This window comes from Lissotriton vulgaris, chromosome 12 (genome assembly GCF_964263255.1).
Source record: "Lissotriton vulgaris chromosome 12, aLisVul1.2, whole genome shotgun sequence".
Lineage (NCBI taxonomy): Eukaryota > Metazoa > Chordata > Amphibia > Caudata > Salamandridae > Lissotriton > Lissotriton vulgaris.
The window spans coordinates 750,110,056-750,126,827 of record NC_141700.1 but is presented as its reverse complement, the minus strand read 5'-3'; the positions used below and the strand labels follow the sequence as shown (position 1 = coordinate 750,126,827).

The following is a 16,772-nucleotide window of genomic DNA, read 5'->3' as shown; positions in this document are numbered from 1 at the left end:
CCGCGGTTTTCATGCAGTTCACGTGTACATGCACGCGCATCGCATGCAAGCCCAGCCTCTCGCAAGCCCAGCCTCTCGCATTCCCAGGCTCTCCCGCCCCCATCCGGCATCAGGCTTCTCCTCCCCTAGCAGCATTCCTCCCACACCAGCAACTCCCCCCTCCCACACCAGCACCTCCCATCTCTCTCCACGCAATCACAGCCTTTCCCTAGCAGCACTCCTCCCACACCAGCACCTCCCCCCTCCCACACCAGCACTTCCCCTCTCTCTCCACGCAATCACAGCCTTGCCGCACTGCCGAGCCTGTCCCAACAACACAACCCAGCTCCGTCACATGGCTTCTGCTTTGCTCTTCTTCCACCACCTCTCCTAACCACTGCTTCTTGGCGCTCGATACATCTCGCCACCCGACCCCCTCTCCTACCATTCCTAGCTACCCCACTTTCGCTCTCCTCGTACACCCCACCACTTCTCCAACCCCTGCCCCAAAACCACTGCTCCCACTTTCCACTAACCCCGCTCTCGTCTTCTCCTGCCCCCAGCGTCTCCCCACCACCGAAGCCCAAGTTCTCCCCTCACCCTCCAACGCTACTACTCACAGCCTACCCACGACCACCACAGCCATCTCAACAGCGCCACAGGCTCTGCCCCCAATCTCCAAAGGTCCTCGCACCTCATCTCGCACCTCCACCCACGGCACGCACCGGCGCCATGTCAAGTGCCATACTCATGCCCGATTTATCAAAAGTCTCAAATTATCGACCGGGCATATCACTTTCCCAGCAAAAGCAACCCCCCCCCCCCAGCTTCATCACGCTCCAGGCTCCCCCCAACATAGCCAAAACCCAGGAGGTTAAACTAGGCCCGGGGGTGAGGCCGGCCGAGGAAGGGGCAAACAGTAAGGAGCCCCCACGCAGCACACGCGCAATTAACACTGTGAGAAACGGAAGACTCAGTGGCCCCTCATCATAGTCAGCAGTGGGGGCAACGTTGTGCGTCATGCCACAGCCCCGCTTAATGCCGCCAGAATGTCTCTCGCCATCGCCACAGTGTTTGTCATCACAGCCTCCCTCGCCGACGCCCTACCTCCTCCACCCACAGTCTCTCGGGGTCACTTTCGAAAGCCTCTGTTCCACCAGCAATTTTGCAGCGCGATACAGCGCCCTGAATGGGACCTCTTGGTGCCTTGGACCCCAACTAAGAAACAGGAGGGCAAACAAGAGTTGATTTAAGGTTGTTCGAAAATCTGAATTTTCACTTTCCTTCTTACATTTTGACAACCTCTCACCTTTTCAAATCCCGAGAGCCCCTCCTCATCTGTGGCTGCTTTCAGCTAGAGTGGCCATTTACTCCAGCGTCAGAGTCAGACATCACTCACACCATCCATCTTTTCAAAGGCCACGCCCTCTCCGCACCATGCTTCCCCTCGCCCTCTTTTCTAGAAGAACTGCCGGATTCCCACGACCCTCATCACGATGCACCACTGCCCCTGCAGTCACAGGGCTGAACCGCACCCACTGCGGACAGACGCACCCTTCCCAAACGCCTTCACGCCCCTTCCAAACCAGCTGTCTCCTTGCACAATCAGCAACCCGCTGAAAAAAACACAACCGGAGAAAAATCACACATTCCGTTCAAACGCGACTGTCCCCTTGAGATATAACACACTATACACACAAACATACACCATCTCTGCACTACAGTGGCGTATCAAAGGTGCTATGGGCCCTGGTGCAAGGAAAGAAGGTATACAACTATCGCCATGGTTCAGCTAGGGTATAGCTATGGTTCAGTGGTCCCTTGGGTACCGGTGCCACAGCACCTGCTGCACTATTTGTAGCTACACCCCTGCTTCCCTATGCACAATAAATCAGTCTGTTCAAAAGCGATTAGAATGAAAAAAGGTTACCAGATGGGTAATATCACCATGGATGCCCGCTTCAGGTCCCGAGCCACCAGTAGTTTCAATTGGTTCAGTTGAAATTTACCAGCATTACAATGCCCAAAAACGCATTAGGTTGCTGGAGAAAAGCCCACACCCTGCAAATTGTGTCTTGATGACTAAGGACACACAACGCCACTCACACCCACGCAAGCCCACTCTCACACACGCAACGCCACTCTCACACACGCAACTCCACACTCACCCATGCAATGCCACTCACCCACGCAACGCAACTCACCCACGCAACGCAACTCACACACGCAACGCCACTCACACATGCAACGCCACTCACCCACGCAACGCAACTCACTCAAAGCCACTCACACACACGCAGTGCCACTTTCACCCACAATGTGCAGTGCACAATAGGTCTCGCAGTAGGAAAGTTGGAGCTATTGGTTTTGTAAATGACAAAGCCCTTTATGTTTTTAAAATGAAAAAAAAATAAAAGGCATTGTTATTTGCAATTGTAATAGCTCCAACTTTCCTAATGCGAGACCTATTGGCAACGCCAGTGCTTGTTTAATAATAATAATCTTTATTCGTTATATAAGAAAATATGAGCATAAAAGAAACAATTTCATCAGCACATCAATATAAAAACAGTAATCTTAAGGCTAAAAACACTCGAGACAAAGTGATACAGGAAAATCAGTATTCAAGGACTGCAAAAAAGCATTGAGAGACTCTACTAACAATCATAATTGATACACAGGTTAAACAAAGGACTTCGGCTTTTATGTTTCCCTGGAGTTTCCTAACTTTAAGGCATATCTTAAAAAGTTTGAGACACAGAATAGGGTAAAAACATCTGGGGAAAGGTAAAAAACAGTAGAGCCACACTGGCCTGCTTGAATCTAAATTTCCTTGAAAGCCCCTTGAGGAACACTTTTCTCGGATATGAGAAGTACGGACACAGAAGAACAAAATATAAGGTGTCCCCTGGAGACCTAGTGTAGCAGCCATAGGGCCCCTTTTGTTCAAGATGTGCCGTATACCCAGCAGGTACAGCCAGTATATGATGAAACAAGTTCAGCCTAAACCATGTAATTAAAAATCTATCATGTGCACTGGCTATGAGGGTTAAGTACAGTTCTAATCATTGTGTTGATGTAACTAGGATATAATTTCTAACTGTGGGTTTTTTCAATTCAATGTCCTCTCGTTAGGCCACAGTATATTTAAAAAATAGATATTTAATAGGTGCTTTGTCCAGTGCACAGCCCTTATCTGGATGAAAGAACAAATCTGCTGTGCCAAGCATGGCAAAGGTGTATTTTACATATTTCAGCCATGGGATTTGTAACACGTGGTCCAAAGAGAGGCAGTCATGAATTACTTGCCTACTAAAACGTGTCTCCTCATTAGACCATATGTTCACCCAACACAAAAGGGGTTTCAACCCCACCAGGTCAGAGATATATTTAGACCCCAATTCCTCATGAACAATAAACGCAGGCGTACTCTGGGGGACTTTCAACAAATGCCTAAAATAGCTGTTTTCTTTATTTTGTAGTTTGTTTGTCCTCGTAAACCCCCAGCCCTAACTTCCATATGAAACTTTAGAGCTACAAAAGGAGTTATACAATTTTAAAATTGTCCCAGGCGACCATTTAGCCAATCTGCGAGCAAAGCTTGTAATCACTCCAGTAGACTTGGTCAAACCAAGACACTTCCCTTCTAATTACTGTTTAAAACTCAATTTATCATCGAACATGATACCTAGATATGAGAAGGCCGGTACTTTCCTAAGAGTATGTGGGCCTACTGTATAGGTATTTGGCTTCGAGTTCTTCACTAATTCCATTATGCAAGAATTTGTTAAATTCGGTGACAAATCCAACTCATTCATAAACCCTACCAACCCATCCAATAAAACCTGCAAGCCCTTACGTGTTTGAGCGAGGAGGACTATATCATCTGCATAGCGTAGCACAGGCACTGATCTTGAGCCTACTTTTGGGGTATCTGCTTGAAGTGCGGTTAGTGCAGAGTCAAAGTCGTTAATTTATAATGTTAATAAAAAAGGGGCTTAAATACATCCCTGCCTAACCCCACACAGACACTGAAAATAATCTGTGATCTTTCCCTCTTGCATGTATCTTACTGCAGCAGAAGTGTTCAAATGTAATGCCCATAGGATGTTAATTAGAGCTGGATCCACCCCCAATGATCTCAGTCAAACGCTGCAGTAAGGTCCATAAAGGCTAAATAAAGCGCCCCTGCTTTGACTATTGTGTACTTTGCAGTAACAAGATAGAGATTTAAACATTGGTCTAACGTAGATTTACCCGCTCGGAACCCATGTTGCACATCTGTTATTATTCCTTGGGTCTCTGCCCATTCTGCCAGCCTGTTCAGGACCACTCGGCCCAGAACCTTTACTGTCACATCGATAAGCGATATTGGGCGATAGCAGAGTGGACTGTCCCTATCCCCTTTCTTAAATATCGGGACAATGGTGGCCATGGACTATGAGAGAGGTATTTCTGTTGCAACTGCAACATTTAATAATCTCACCAAGATCGGCACCCATACCTCTGGATTACTTCGGAATAGATCAGGTGGAATGCCGTCTGGTCTCCGGCCTTTATTCTGCGCAAGACAATCTATTCTGAGTCTTACCTCTTCTAAAGTGAAAGAGATAGTGTCCATGCTCTGGGCAATGGTCAATCTCTGTAGCTCATCCACTCTTGAGGGTTGACTGTACAGCCCCTCAAAATGAGTCTGCCACTGCTCGGGTAAAATGTTATGGGCCAGGCTCGGGATATTAGAATCTTGAAAATATGGGCTGTTGATGACCTTCCAAAAATGAGTAGAGTCCTTTAGCTCAGCAGCTTCTTCTAGATCCACCCATGACTTCAATTAGAGTTGGCGCTTCCATGTCCCAACTGCTAACTTATACACTTTGCGGCATGACACAATTTATCCCCTGTCCCTGGGTGATTGTTTGAGGACCCTCTTTAAAGCATTACCCCTTAAACCATCTTGGCACATCCTTAGAGCATAACTGTACAGATGCGTTTAAAAGACTATTCACTAGTTGCGCAATATCTATAAAGATCTGAACTAGTTCACAACCCTTTATTTCTGGATCTAAACAATTCTGTATCTCTACCTTTCCCCAGATAAAAAATTAGTTATTAAAAACCACAGTATCAACATGTACCCATTGCAACCACCTGCCTTGATCAGTTGCAGAGATCTGTCCCTGTCAGACTATGCAATACCGGCTGGTATCGGGGCCCACCAGTGAAATAACTATGGGGTTATGATCACTAAATATACTATGAAAATTTTTAAAAGCGGTAATAAACCGCCTAACTATATGGGAAACAAAAATAAAGTTAATAAATGAGGCACATCCTCTACCCTTATAAGTGGGAGCACAGTTATACCTGGGTGATGGGCAATCAGATCCATTGTATGGGTTAGCCAAATGTATTTAAGAGGACACTCAACTCCCGTCCTTACTGGGTGTGTTTCATGTGTTGCCCCTTTTTTAGTGTACAGGTCTTCCAATCACCATCAGTCACCCTCAAATTGAGGCTCAGGTGACAGTTTAAATCTACAACGAATATTAAATGTGACTGGGCTCGACCATCAAATTGCAATTTATCTAAGTGAGCACTTAATTCATCCAGGCACTTTCATCCCTGTGAGTTTGACTGTGCATCATAAAAATTAATGAGTGCCAAATGATAAATATTACTTATAAATGTTAGACCCTGCACTACATCTGACTCCCATAACATGGGCTTCCACCTTCCCTGGACCCTTAAATCTACAAACATAATTAGGCCAACCCTAGCTCTCCCTACACTAGACCTTTGAGCTGGACAGAAGAAAGTTTTGTAACCTTCTAAAAAGAAGGTGTTTGCTAGCTCCCAAGTTTCCTGGATGGCGATTATGTGAAAGTTCTGATATAGCGGAGCCACAGCTCATCCCAAAACGTACTTGTTATACCTGCCATGTTCCACAGGATCAATTTTAAATCACCCATAATTCACCTCACGTGTGGTCCGGGAGAGTCAGTAAATGCCCCATCATCACTGGGAGAGCTCCGTTTCTCTTCATCCCTATGCTTATGGGGGTTTTCACAGATTGTCCTGTCATTAATCTCCACTCTCCCACTTTGTTCCTCTGTGTGGCCCAGCCGCTTGCCATCTAGTCTTGCTATACTTGCCCCCTCTGAGAGTCAGTCTATGTCATTCAAAACCCTCAGTGGTGCGAATGGATTTCTTGAATTCAAAGGCCCCCACCCCAATTCAGTCTCGCTTCCTGTGCTCCCACACATTAGGGAGCCCAAAATTTGGAAGGGGGTCTGTAAAAAAAACCCAGTGGTACTGGTTTAATCCCATGATCTATAATGAGTGGTCGAGAGGATGAAAGAAAAATCTTCTGTGCCAGTGCCGGGTACCGAAGTGTGACAATCACGCTATCCCCAGGGAAATTTTTCTTAGACCTGCCAATCAAATCAAATTCAAATTCAAAAAAGCTTTATTTCGATATAAACTGTAATATCATAAAAGCATACATTTGTTAAAAAAAATCCATATATGGTAATGAACAAATATAAGTCACAAGAAGCCAGTACATTGCCAATTTAAAAAAGACAGGGCGAATATAGGAAAATCACGTATACATATATATATACAAACAGAGTTAAAAAAAAATTGTCCTTAAAATCTTGTACATTTTAAAAATTTCTAAAATTCATATAAACAGTTAATATATTACATCGAATTCCTAAATTTTACCAAAAGTTTCAGAAATGTAGCTAGAGTGTAGCTCACTTCCAAAGTTTCCATCCTTTGTAGTCTAAAAAAAGCATTTCTACATGATCGCAGACTCCACTCCTTAAGAATTGGTTTAAGTAGGATCTTTCTTGGAACCTGATAAAACTTGCAGAATAAAGTGCAATGCAGATTGGATTGAGGGGCAAGATCATCACAGGGACAGGGCGACATTTCTCTCGACCAATCATTAAAATTTGGAAAAGTAATTAGACGAAAAAAAGAACCCAATCTGAACCTTGAGAGGAGCATTCTGGCATAGCAATTAGTGTCACTAACAAGGTACAATTGCAGGCCCTGTTCGGTTATTATTTGTTGATAAACTAGCACTGATTTTTTCAATTTTTCAGTGGACCATCTTTTGTTCGCTAGATGGTTCATGGCCAATTTACGTAACACTTTCCTTGATATTGTTTCCAAGCTAGATGGACTGTTAAAGAACTCAGGGTGACCAATATCAGTCAACATTTTTTCAACAGCACACAGCCATTTAATTCGCTTTACACCATCGAGTTGTAGGCAGTCAGATATAACATTACGATTAAAGACTGTCCCTGTGGTTAGCCATAACTTATGCCATAACAGAATGGGCTCAATCATTATGATATCGGAGATATAGGGGAGACCCAGTTCTATGTGTATAAAATAGCTGGATGTTGATTTAGGGACCCCCAGGAGATATCTGAGGAAGCAGTTTTCAGTTTGTTGAATAGAAATTGAAGAATCAATCCCCCAGATACCAGAGCCATAGGTGGCTATGGCAACACATTTTGCCTTATATATAACGATCAACTCCTTAACGGGTCTACCCCCAATTTTAATCGCAAAGTTCTGCAGCGCTCCAATTGCTTTGGAAAATGCTAATCTTCTGGCTTTAATTGCAGTGTTCCAGGAGAATTTCCTGTAAAAAGAGATCCCAAGATAAGGAAATTGATCTATAGTTTCTATCTTTCTGCCTTCTATAAAAATGGTACAGGGTATTTTCTTTGTTCCTTGTCGACAAGACATGGAAAAGGTTTTTGAAATATTAATCTTAAGTCCCTTTTCCCTCATAAAAAGTGTAAACTTTGAGACAGCCCTTTTTAGGCCCAGGCTGGTTTGGGACATAATCGCAGCATCGTCCGCATATAATAGGATTGGGACGGGGTGGCCCTGGACTAAGGGGTAATCATATTGAAAACTCTTGAGGTGGTCGCCAATCGCGTTTATATAGAGGGAGAAGAGTAGGGGGCTAAGATGCACCACTGTCTCACCCCCCTCTTGATGGAGAATGTTGACGAGCACTCCCCTTGTTGTCCAAAGCGCACCCTAGCTCCTGCATCCTTATATATTTCCTTGATGAAATTAAGGATTGAAAGATCCAGGCCAAGGTTCTCTAACGTGGACCATAACTGATTGTGATCAACACAATCAAAAGCTGAGCTCAAGTCAATAAAAGTTATAAAATGGTTCCCTTTTTTGGCTTTGATGTATTTAGAAATTAAAAAATATAAATTTAGACTCAACCGTCCCCATGCCTTGTCGGAATCCATATTGAAAGATCAATAGAATGTTGGCCTCCTCGATCCATTGTTGTACACGTTTTAAAATAATACGGCCAGCTACCTTCATTAAGGCATTGATAAGAGAAATTGGACGGTAGCAGGATGGGTCGTGCCTGTCCCCCTTTTTAAATATGGGGACTACTATCGCTTCTGACCACATTGGTATTAGTCCATGGATATTAGCACAATTCAACACAATGGTCAGTAAAGGGGCCCAGAGATCAATTTCAGCTTTGAAGACATCAATTGGTATTGCATCCGGGCAGGGTGCCTTTCCAGATGGACTTTCTCTTATGGCCAGGCTAACCTCCTCGCAAGTAAAAACGATATCCAACGGGAGGTTTCCCAAAAACGATCCAGTGTTATTGAAAGGTATAATATTACCCGGAGGAGATGAATTAGAGGGGTCAGAGTACCATACAGATTTTGAAAATGGTCCACCCAGGTATCCCCGTTTATTGCTATATCTAACATCTCGGGTTGTTTTCCTCGTGCAAAAGGTGCGTTTACAGCCTTCCAAAAAGCAGTTGGATCTTTATTTTTAGAAGAAAAAATTAAGGCTTGCCAAGCCTCGTGTTTCAAAATTTGTTCCCTGCTCTTAATCGCACCTCGATATTGGTGTCTGGCCTGGCGAATCTCCTTTGGGGATCTAGGGATGGCATGTAAGGCCTTTTCTAGGGCTTTTAGTGCAGAAGTACAATTCTTATCAAACCAGCCTCTGGGTTTATTAGGTCCTGGTTTAAACTGACAAGAAAGAATAAGTTTTAATGACTCTTGTATCTTTGAAAAAGAATCCAAGATTTTTAAAGGATCTTCTAGGGGAGGTAGACAAATGTCAATCTCTACCTTTCTTATGGCAAATAAAGTGTCAAATAAAACCTCAGGAACCACCTTATCCCATTTGAGAGTGTAACTGTTGGTACATCCGACGGAGATAGGTTGTTGATAGATGATACTTTTTTCCTTAGTTGCCTGCTTCGCTAAATGCTTATTTATATTAAATACTATTGGATAATGATCACCATAAATATCATCCAGCGTTTTCCATGAAGAGAGTAGGTAAGCATGTGATTTAGAAAACAAGGTGAAATCAATCACGGTGTTAGAACTTCTTCCATGGAAAATTGGGTGGAAAGGCACGGATGGTGAGCATAAGTCGCTTACATAATCTAAGTTAAAATAAAAAAGGAAATTATTTAAAATATCCCCTGTTTTGGAATGGGTAAAGTGGTTCAGGGTGTCATCCATGGAAGATTCAAAACCACAAATTCCCTTTGGACCATACTGGCAAATATTACAATTGAAATCGCCCAGCCAGGCGAGCATACACTCCCTGCCTATCGATTCTTTTAGTGTGACAATTGTGTGACTTAATTTGTTTAAAATTTGTTTCAATGCTTCCAACGCCAGATTGTTGAAGAAATGAACTAAAATGAGGTTAAGAGAACTACCCCACCCAATCACAACAATCTGATAAAATTCCGTAGGAATGTGTTTCAACACAGTTAATCCACTAGCAATACTAATGTAGGTGCATAAGCCACCCCTGTTTCTTCCCTGGTTACTTGCTAAAGCTGGTGCATGGAAAGTCTGATACCCTAGGAGGTGAACTGGATTTAATGCTCATGTTTCCTGGAAGCATAGAATGGAATAACTGTTCACCAAGTCCAACCATGATTGGGAACCAATTTTTGTTGCAAGACCTGCCACATTCCAATTAAGAACCAAATTAGGGGAATAAACAGGTGTAAGTGTGGGATATTTGGACATAGTCCCTTTCCCCCCCAATGTTTAGTAGAACATGATTTAGGAGATAATGCCACATCATAAATATAAATATCATGGATCCCGACATTTCCCCTCAAATTGACCTCCCGTTGTTTGTTAGGCGGGCTAGTAAATTTTCCGGGGTTAAGGTTAGCAGAGGTAGACAAAATAGCAGTACTATTATGTGTCAGATTAACCCCGCAATACAATCATTCTTCTCCTCTTGAGGAGATAAACAAAACATCATGTCTTGCAATATCGTTGGATTCAAGAATGGAGTACCAGACCCTAGACTCACGTTCAGATCTAGTTTTGATACACAGTGATCCCCCCTTATGTCTTGTAGTGGCTCAGACAGTCTACTCGTAGGAATAGGAGTAACAATAAAGAATTCATTTGGTGTATTACAATTGTTTGTGCACTCTCAAGTGCTTCCTACGTGAAAAACAGGTGAAATGAGTCATTCATTTACATCTAAGCCAGAGAGGGGTTCAAATAGATTATGTAGTGGGATATTCCAGTACTCATTTGGGTTTATGGGATGATGACTATTACCAAACGGAAGGAAGAACCTATTTGGGCGTTGAGGTGGAAAAAAAGGGGGAAGATTGTTTGTATACTGTCTTGGGGCAGTAGAGTGTGGCTTACAATAGGGAAAATGTTGAGAATCAAAGCTACGCAGTGTTGATGGATAATTAGGGGGCATCATCAGAGCTTCAGGGTAAAAATAGCTCAGATTGCGAGATGATACGCTACCCTCACTTCTCCCTGGGAACCAATCACTGATGTACGTGACTACTCTATGGTCCCTAAAATTTACTATCACCACATGCCCCTCAATATCTTTAGGGCGAACTCCTACCCAATTGCACCGTCTTACAGATACTATATCTCCATTTAGGGGTAATGGGAGAGGTCTGTTGTTTCGCAGCCAGTAAATCACTTTATTTTTAAGACTTGTATTGGATTCTATGTTTCCTACTGGCACGACGGGGACTCCAGTCAGAATAATAACATAGTTAGATGATTCTGGTGGTAAATCTACGTTATTTCTGAAGTTAGATTTTACTATGTTCATTTTAGTTTTAGTTGCCCTTAATAAAGGATCAGATCTGGTGGGAAGGGCTTTCGGGGGACCTGGTTTAACCTTCTCTTTGCGTGAATCTTGCAGGGCCACCGATTTAGAAGGATTAGTGTGAAGAGGCATATTTTTAGATATGGGGTTGTCCACTTGTGGCCTAGATGTTATCTGTATTGGATATTTAATTACTCAATAGGTTTCCCTTGGGATGGTTTGTTTTGGAGCTTCACTTAAATTGGAGGCTGCCAAAATACAATCCATTTTTCCCCCAACCTTTTTACTCTCTCTATGAGTGGCAGTAGGAAAGATTTTAGAAGGCATTCAATAGCCTCCATTGTCCCTTTAGCCGACAAGGCTTCTGGAAACAAAGTTGTTTTTGTTTGGGGCCCTATTAATGCATCCTTCCCTAGCTCCTTAGGTAACTTATTTATTGAATTCACCGAGGATAACGATATATTTGAAATTTTTTCCCCTTTTCTGACCCCTCCCTTTCTCCTTCTTTTTTTAGGTGGGGAACGATGTACTCTCTGGGGCCTCTTAGTTTGTGTCTTTTCTTTAGATACACTAACTGCTATCGGCGATTGTGTCTCCATAGATACTACAGCCTCTGCTGGTAAATTAGATACAGGAGATGAGGCATTTATATTAGAATGAGAGACTGCGTCTAAGACTATAGGGGAGTTTAAGTCTATTAAAGAGTTAGATGTAGTAGGTGGCCCTTTTAAAGTAATGTCGTTAATTGTTTCAATGATAGGTAATGGTGGTGACATATCTTGAAAAATTAATGGTATATTTTCAGTGCTAAATAACTCTGCGTCTACATCTACTGGCATATTATTGTATAATTGTGTAGTAGATATATCCTTCTTCTGGGCCAAAATTGGGGGCTTATTTTTTAAAAGTTCGATGGAAAAATGTCGCTCAGCGCGTTTCTCAGCCAATGTAATCTCTCTGTCTATTTCTCTAGTAGCCCTAGCGAAATACTTATCTAAAGGCCCAAGTATAGAGACCCCTACAGTAGAGGGTAAGGAGTTCGGTACACATGCAGACATCCTGAGTCCTTAAATCGATATAGGAGTGGGCAATATTCTAAGATGGTCAAATCAAAAATGAGGTCACAAAAAGCCCCGTAAGTGTGGAATTAACAAATAACAGAAAGTAAGAGTCAAGCAGAGAACAGCTTACTGTCACGTAGTCCTAACTGCAAGATAGGGTCCAGAACAAAATGTTAGGGGGGGGCCCGGCCCAGCCTCCTGCAGCCCCTGACGGCCACAGACGGCCCGACCTTTGCCCGGGCTTCGCCTGGCGTCCCGCGAGGCGGGGATGTGTCCTCAATTTATGCGCCTCCTAGCGTGTTCCGTCCTTGCGCGGCTTCTGGCCGCTTCGAATTGTGGAGATTGAAGTCCCACTGAGCCCGCACACCACGCGGCGGCCGCACCAGGGATCTTAGCGGTGCAGCAGCGGGGGTCGGGGACACAGCGGGAGAGCAGCTGCCTGGTAGGAATACTGCCAAAGTTTAAATCGTACCACCAAGAAAGCTCCGCACTCAGCAGGGGATGTGTCCTCAATTTATGCGCCGCCTAGCACGTTCCGTCCTTGCGCGGCTTCCGGCCGCTTCGAATTGTGGGGATTGAAGTCCCACCGAGCCCGCACACCACACGGCGGCCGCACCAGGGATCTTAGCGGTGCAGCAGCGGGCGTCGGGGACACAGTTCCCCCCGTCATGTTGTACCCATAGTCAATGAGGGGTTCTGGGACTCGATGCATAACTTTACGGGTGGAGTTGCATTAGAAGTTAGTTATTGTTGGACAATAAACTTCGAAGCAGCAAACTGCTTGGGTTGGTCATCCAAGGGCAACGATTTTTCAATGTTCGAGAGTGAAGCCTTAATGTCAGTGACAGTTTTTGTTTACTCATTTAAAAAATCCTTTCAGAGACCAGCCATTAATGCCACAAAATTCTCCTTAAGGGATCCCCATGAATCTTCTGCTTCCTTAACAAGATCCCTGGCACCCCCAAAATCTGCGACTCTGGTGTTTTCTCCCAGCTGCTTGGGGCTCTTTTCCTCTGTGCCCTCCGTTGTCACTTCGCGGCTGGTGGGCCATTCTGATCCCCACAACTTCTAGTAGGCAACATGGTCCTAGTCCGTGAAGTCTAGCCAGCCGCTGTGCTGTTTAAGCAGGTACTGGTGCTCTGGTTTGGGCCCCCACTCTCTTTTGCTTCCTCGCCCTGCCCCTGATTCAAAATGTCTCCTACTCCATTTTCAGTGGCGTTTTCCATTGCCAGTACCATATTTCCATCCGGGAACAATGCTGCTATTCCAGCGCTGCCTCGTGAAAGCCTCCTCTCGGCTTTGCTGGTTTCTTTAGAGATAGCTCCCACTGCCTTTATTAAAAGAGAATCAATTATGACCTTGGTAGTGTCTGGTGATGAAACTGTGGGGGCGCATCTCCTTTCCACTATGATATACTTGTACAATGTGCTTGTCCAAACAACCCCCCACCACAAACTACGGGCACAGTGCAGTTGGAAAGTCTTTCTGCCACTGCACAACACCCCCAGGACCCTCCAGCTCAGTGTCCAACAGCGGATTATGAACTGGTCATTACTTACAGTAGGAGTTGTCTAGAGTTGGATGTAAACAAAATCCAACAGCAGATGCTAGAGATATGGCCCAACCAGGCCACCTCTGGTCAGTGACGGGCAAGGACGGGCAACCCCTTGGCGCGGGCAGGGCCCACTCTGCGGGAGTGTGCATGCCCTTTTCTGCACCACGAGGCGCAATGCAAAGCATGTCGGCGGCATTTCCTGCTGCAAGAGCTGCCGGGAGTGGTAGTCTCTGGCTCCCCTTAGGCTCCCGGTAAAGGATTTCCACGTCCCGCGCTGCAGGAGTGTGTCTGCCCTTTTCTGTGCCACCAGGCAAGATGCAAAGCACGTCTGCAGCGTGTCCTGCCACAAGAGTTGGGAGTGGTAGTCTCTGCCTCCCCTCAGACTCCCGGTAAAGCTTTTCCGCGTCCCCCGTGAGTGAGCTTATTTTTCCCTGCCTCAGAGATCCATCTCTCTCATTTATACCCCTCTTCGGTCTTGTGCAGTCTGCGATTCAGTCCTCCGATCTCCCCGGTTCTCCTCTTCTGCCTCTGTCTCTCTGTCCTGGGCGGGAGAGTGTTTCCCAGGGTCTCTTCCCTGTCTATGCTCACACCGTCTCTTGGTACTGGGCGGTAGAGTGTTTTATAGGATCTTGCCCTGTCTTTGCTCACCTCGGTACCTAGCAGGACAGTGTTTCAACGGGTCTCTCCCCAGTCTATTCTCACACTGTTTCTCTGTGCTGGGCAGGAGTGTGTTTCCCGGGTCTCTCCCCGGTCTGTGCTCACATCGTCTCTTGGTACTGGGCAGGAGAGTGTTTTATAGGGTCTCCCCCTACTTTTGCTCACCTCAGCATTGAGAATAGACCAGGGAAACAGTGTTTCCCAGGTTTATGCTTACACTGTCTCTCGGTGCCGGGCCGGAGAGTGGTCTCCCACCTGCCTTTGCTCACCTCTTAACTGGGACCCTCTCAATGAGAATCTGACAGCATTCTTACATATTATTCTGTGCCGGGTGGCACCATGGCTGTTGGTATTAGCTGTCCTTGGTAAGAACTCTTCTCAGGCAATGAAGAAGGGTACTCAGCAGAGTATGTCTGCATGCAGTCCTTGACAATCCCCAAATTTAACTTTCTGAATAGGTCATTTGTGTCAGAGGACTTACCCAATCAGCATGGGTGTTGCAAAAGGTAATCACTTACAGATATAGTTGTGTGTTGTTTAAAATATGGCTTTACATCTGAAGATTCTGGTGGAGACATTCCTAAACATGAAAAAAATTGCTGAGTGATGAAAATGGTTTAGAAAACTGATGTTACGGACACAGTTGGTGCCTTTTAGGGTTGCTCTTTGTTACCTATGGTGAGTCTCGAGCCGGTGTTGGAGGGGGTTTAGATTTACTATTCCCGCTTCAAACTAAGCAATACTAAGGAAACCATTGTATACTGAGAGGGTCGCATTTACTATTTCCAGTCCAAAGTAACCATCATAGGGGAATGCTTTGTGCTCTACCGGTGAGGGGAGGCAATTTACTGTACCTGCTCCACACTAAGCAACATTTAGCATAGCTTTGAACTCTTGGGAGTAGTGTGTAGGGGCTCCAGACTTACTATTCCCTCTCCAAATTAAAGAACATTGGGGAAAATAATAGATGCTGGAAGGGGGAATGTTGCTATTCCCACTCCAAACAAAACAAAATTGGGAAAGCATTGGACTCTGGAGGGTTCAGATTTATTGTTCCTATTTCAAGCAAAGAAAAAATTGGTGAAATCATTGGACTCATGAGGTTCATTGTAAATTGTGACTTATCATGATTGGATGCCCTCACAAGAATGGTGGCCTGCTGGGGTCAGTAATTGGATTTTAAATGAAGTTTTAAATGAAGTATTTTTTTAATGTAATCTATTTTCCTTAAAGGAAACAGGGATGTATTTAAAAAGCAAAGGGTTTTTGTTTTTGCTTTCAGAGTGCTCTTTGCCAACAAACAGTTTTTGAACATTCACAATGGGGAAAGGGTTCCCTCCTCTTTGGCGTCTATACAATTTCAATGTTTTGCAACCAGATTTCAGCTGCAAACACTGATACATATACCAGTGCATCACTCTTTGGAAGGCACGCCCTAAAATGCCCCTTCCAAATAACATTTTGTGATAGGTTTCTAATCCCATTTTGGGATTTGGTAATATGTTACCAAATTGGAAAATGGGAATAATATGCAACATAGAGCCATTTTGCTGTCACACGCACTGTGCAATATGTGAATTGCAGGCTTTGTTACAGAAAAATGGCTTTGTATATCAAGCCCCTAGTACTATATGCTATTTATCTCTATACTACAAGCCCTCCAGAATGAGAAATATGGTCAAAGTACTTCATTCAAGTCTGGTTTCTTCTGCCTATCAGAAAATTACATCTATGTCTTTATTGACTACATGTTACTTTATGTGTATTATATTCTTTGGTGTGATGATTATGAATTAGCTTGGGCCCTTTGTGACTGATTCATAAAACAGCAAAGTGATACTTACACATTCTTACCTGAGGATATCTGTAGAGACCAAGAATATACGCAAGAGCCATTGAACGTGTGGATGCAGAATCCCCAATGATGGCTGCTGGTGACAAACTTCTCCTGCACCGGTAGTTTGGGACCAACTCTGTTTGTGCTGAAAGAATCCATAGAATACCTTTCAGGGATCGCTGGAGCATCGAACATGTATCGTAAATATGGAATCCGAGGGTGATGTTGGGTAAAATGCTGTGGTTCCTGTTAATCTCTTCAATGGCAAATACCATAGCCTGAATCCATTGATAATTCTGGAACCCAAACCTGGAATAATTGAGAGAAAGACCATACAATTTAGGCAAATTCATGGCTTTTTACAATATATTTACTACCATTTTGTGCTGCGGTCAGTGTGAAGGCTAAATTCCTTAGTAAAGTTGCTCAAAGATCACAACTTTGTGAATAGTTTACAAACTCACCAGCAGGTGAAATTTCCTCCAATCCTTTTAACAGGTGAACTCAACTGCCTAAAGATAAGCTGAAGAGATTT

The 16,772-nt window shown here is 44.2% G+C and overlaps 1 protein-coding gene across 1 annotated transcript in view; it reads right to left on the bottom strand.

Annotated features, from left to right (window-relative positions):
• Positions 1-16,512, bottom strand: part of LOC147678577 (vomeronasal type-2 receptor 26-like) — a 100,734-nt gene extending 84,222 nt beyond the window's left edge. Inside the window, exon 1 of the mRNA XM_086945705.1 lies at positions 16,255-16,512. Coding sequence (XP_086801831.1) covers positions 16,255-16,512 — 258 coding nt within the window. The remainder of the gene's footprint in view (positions 1-16,254) is intronic.
• Positions 16,513-16,772: the final 260 nt, after the last annotated feature.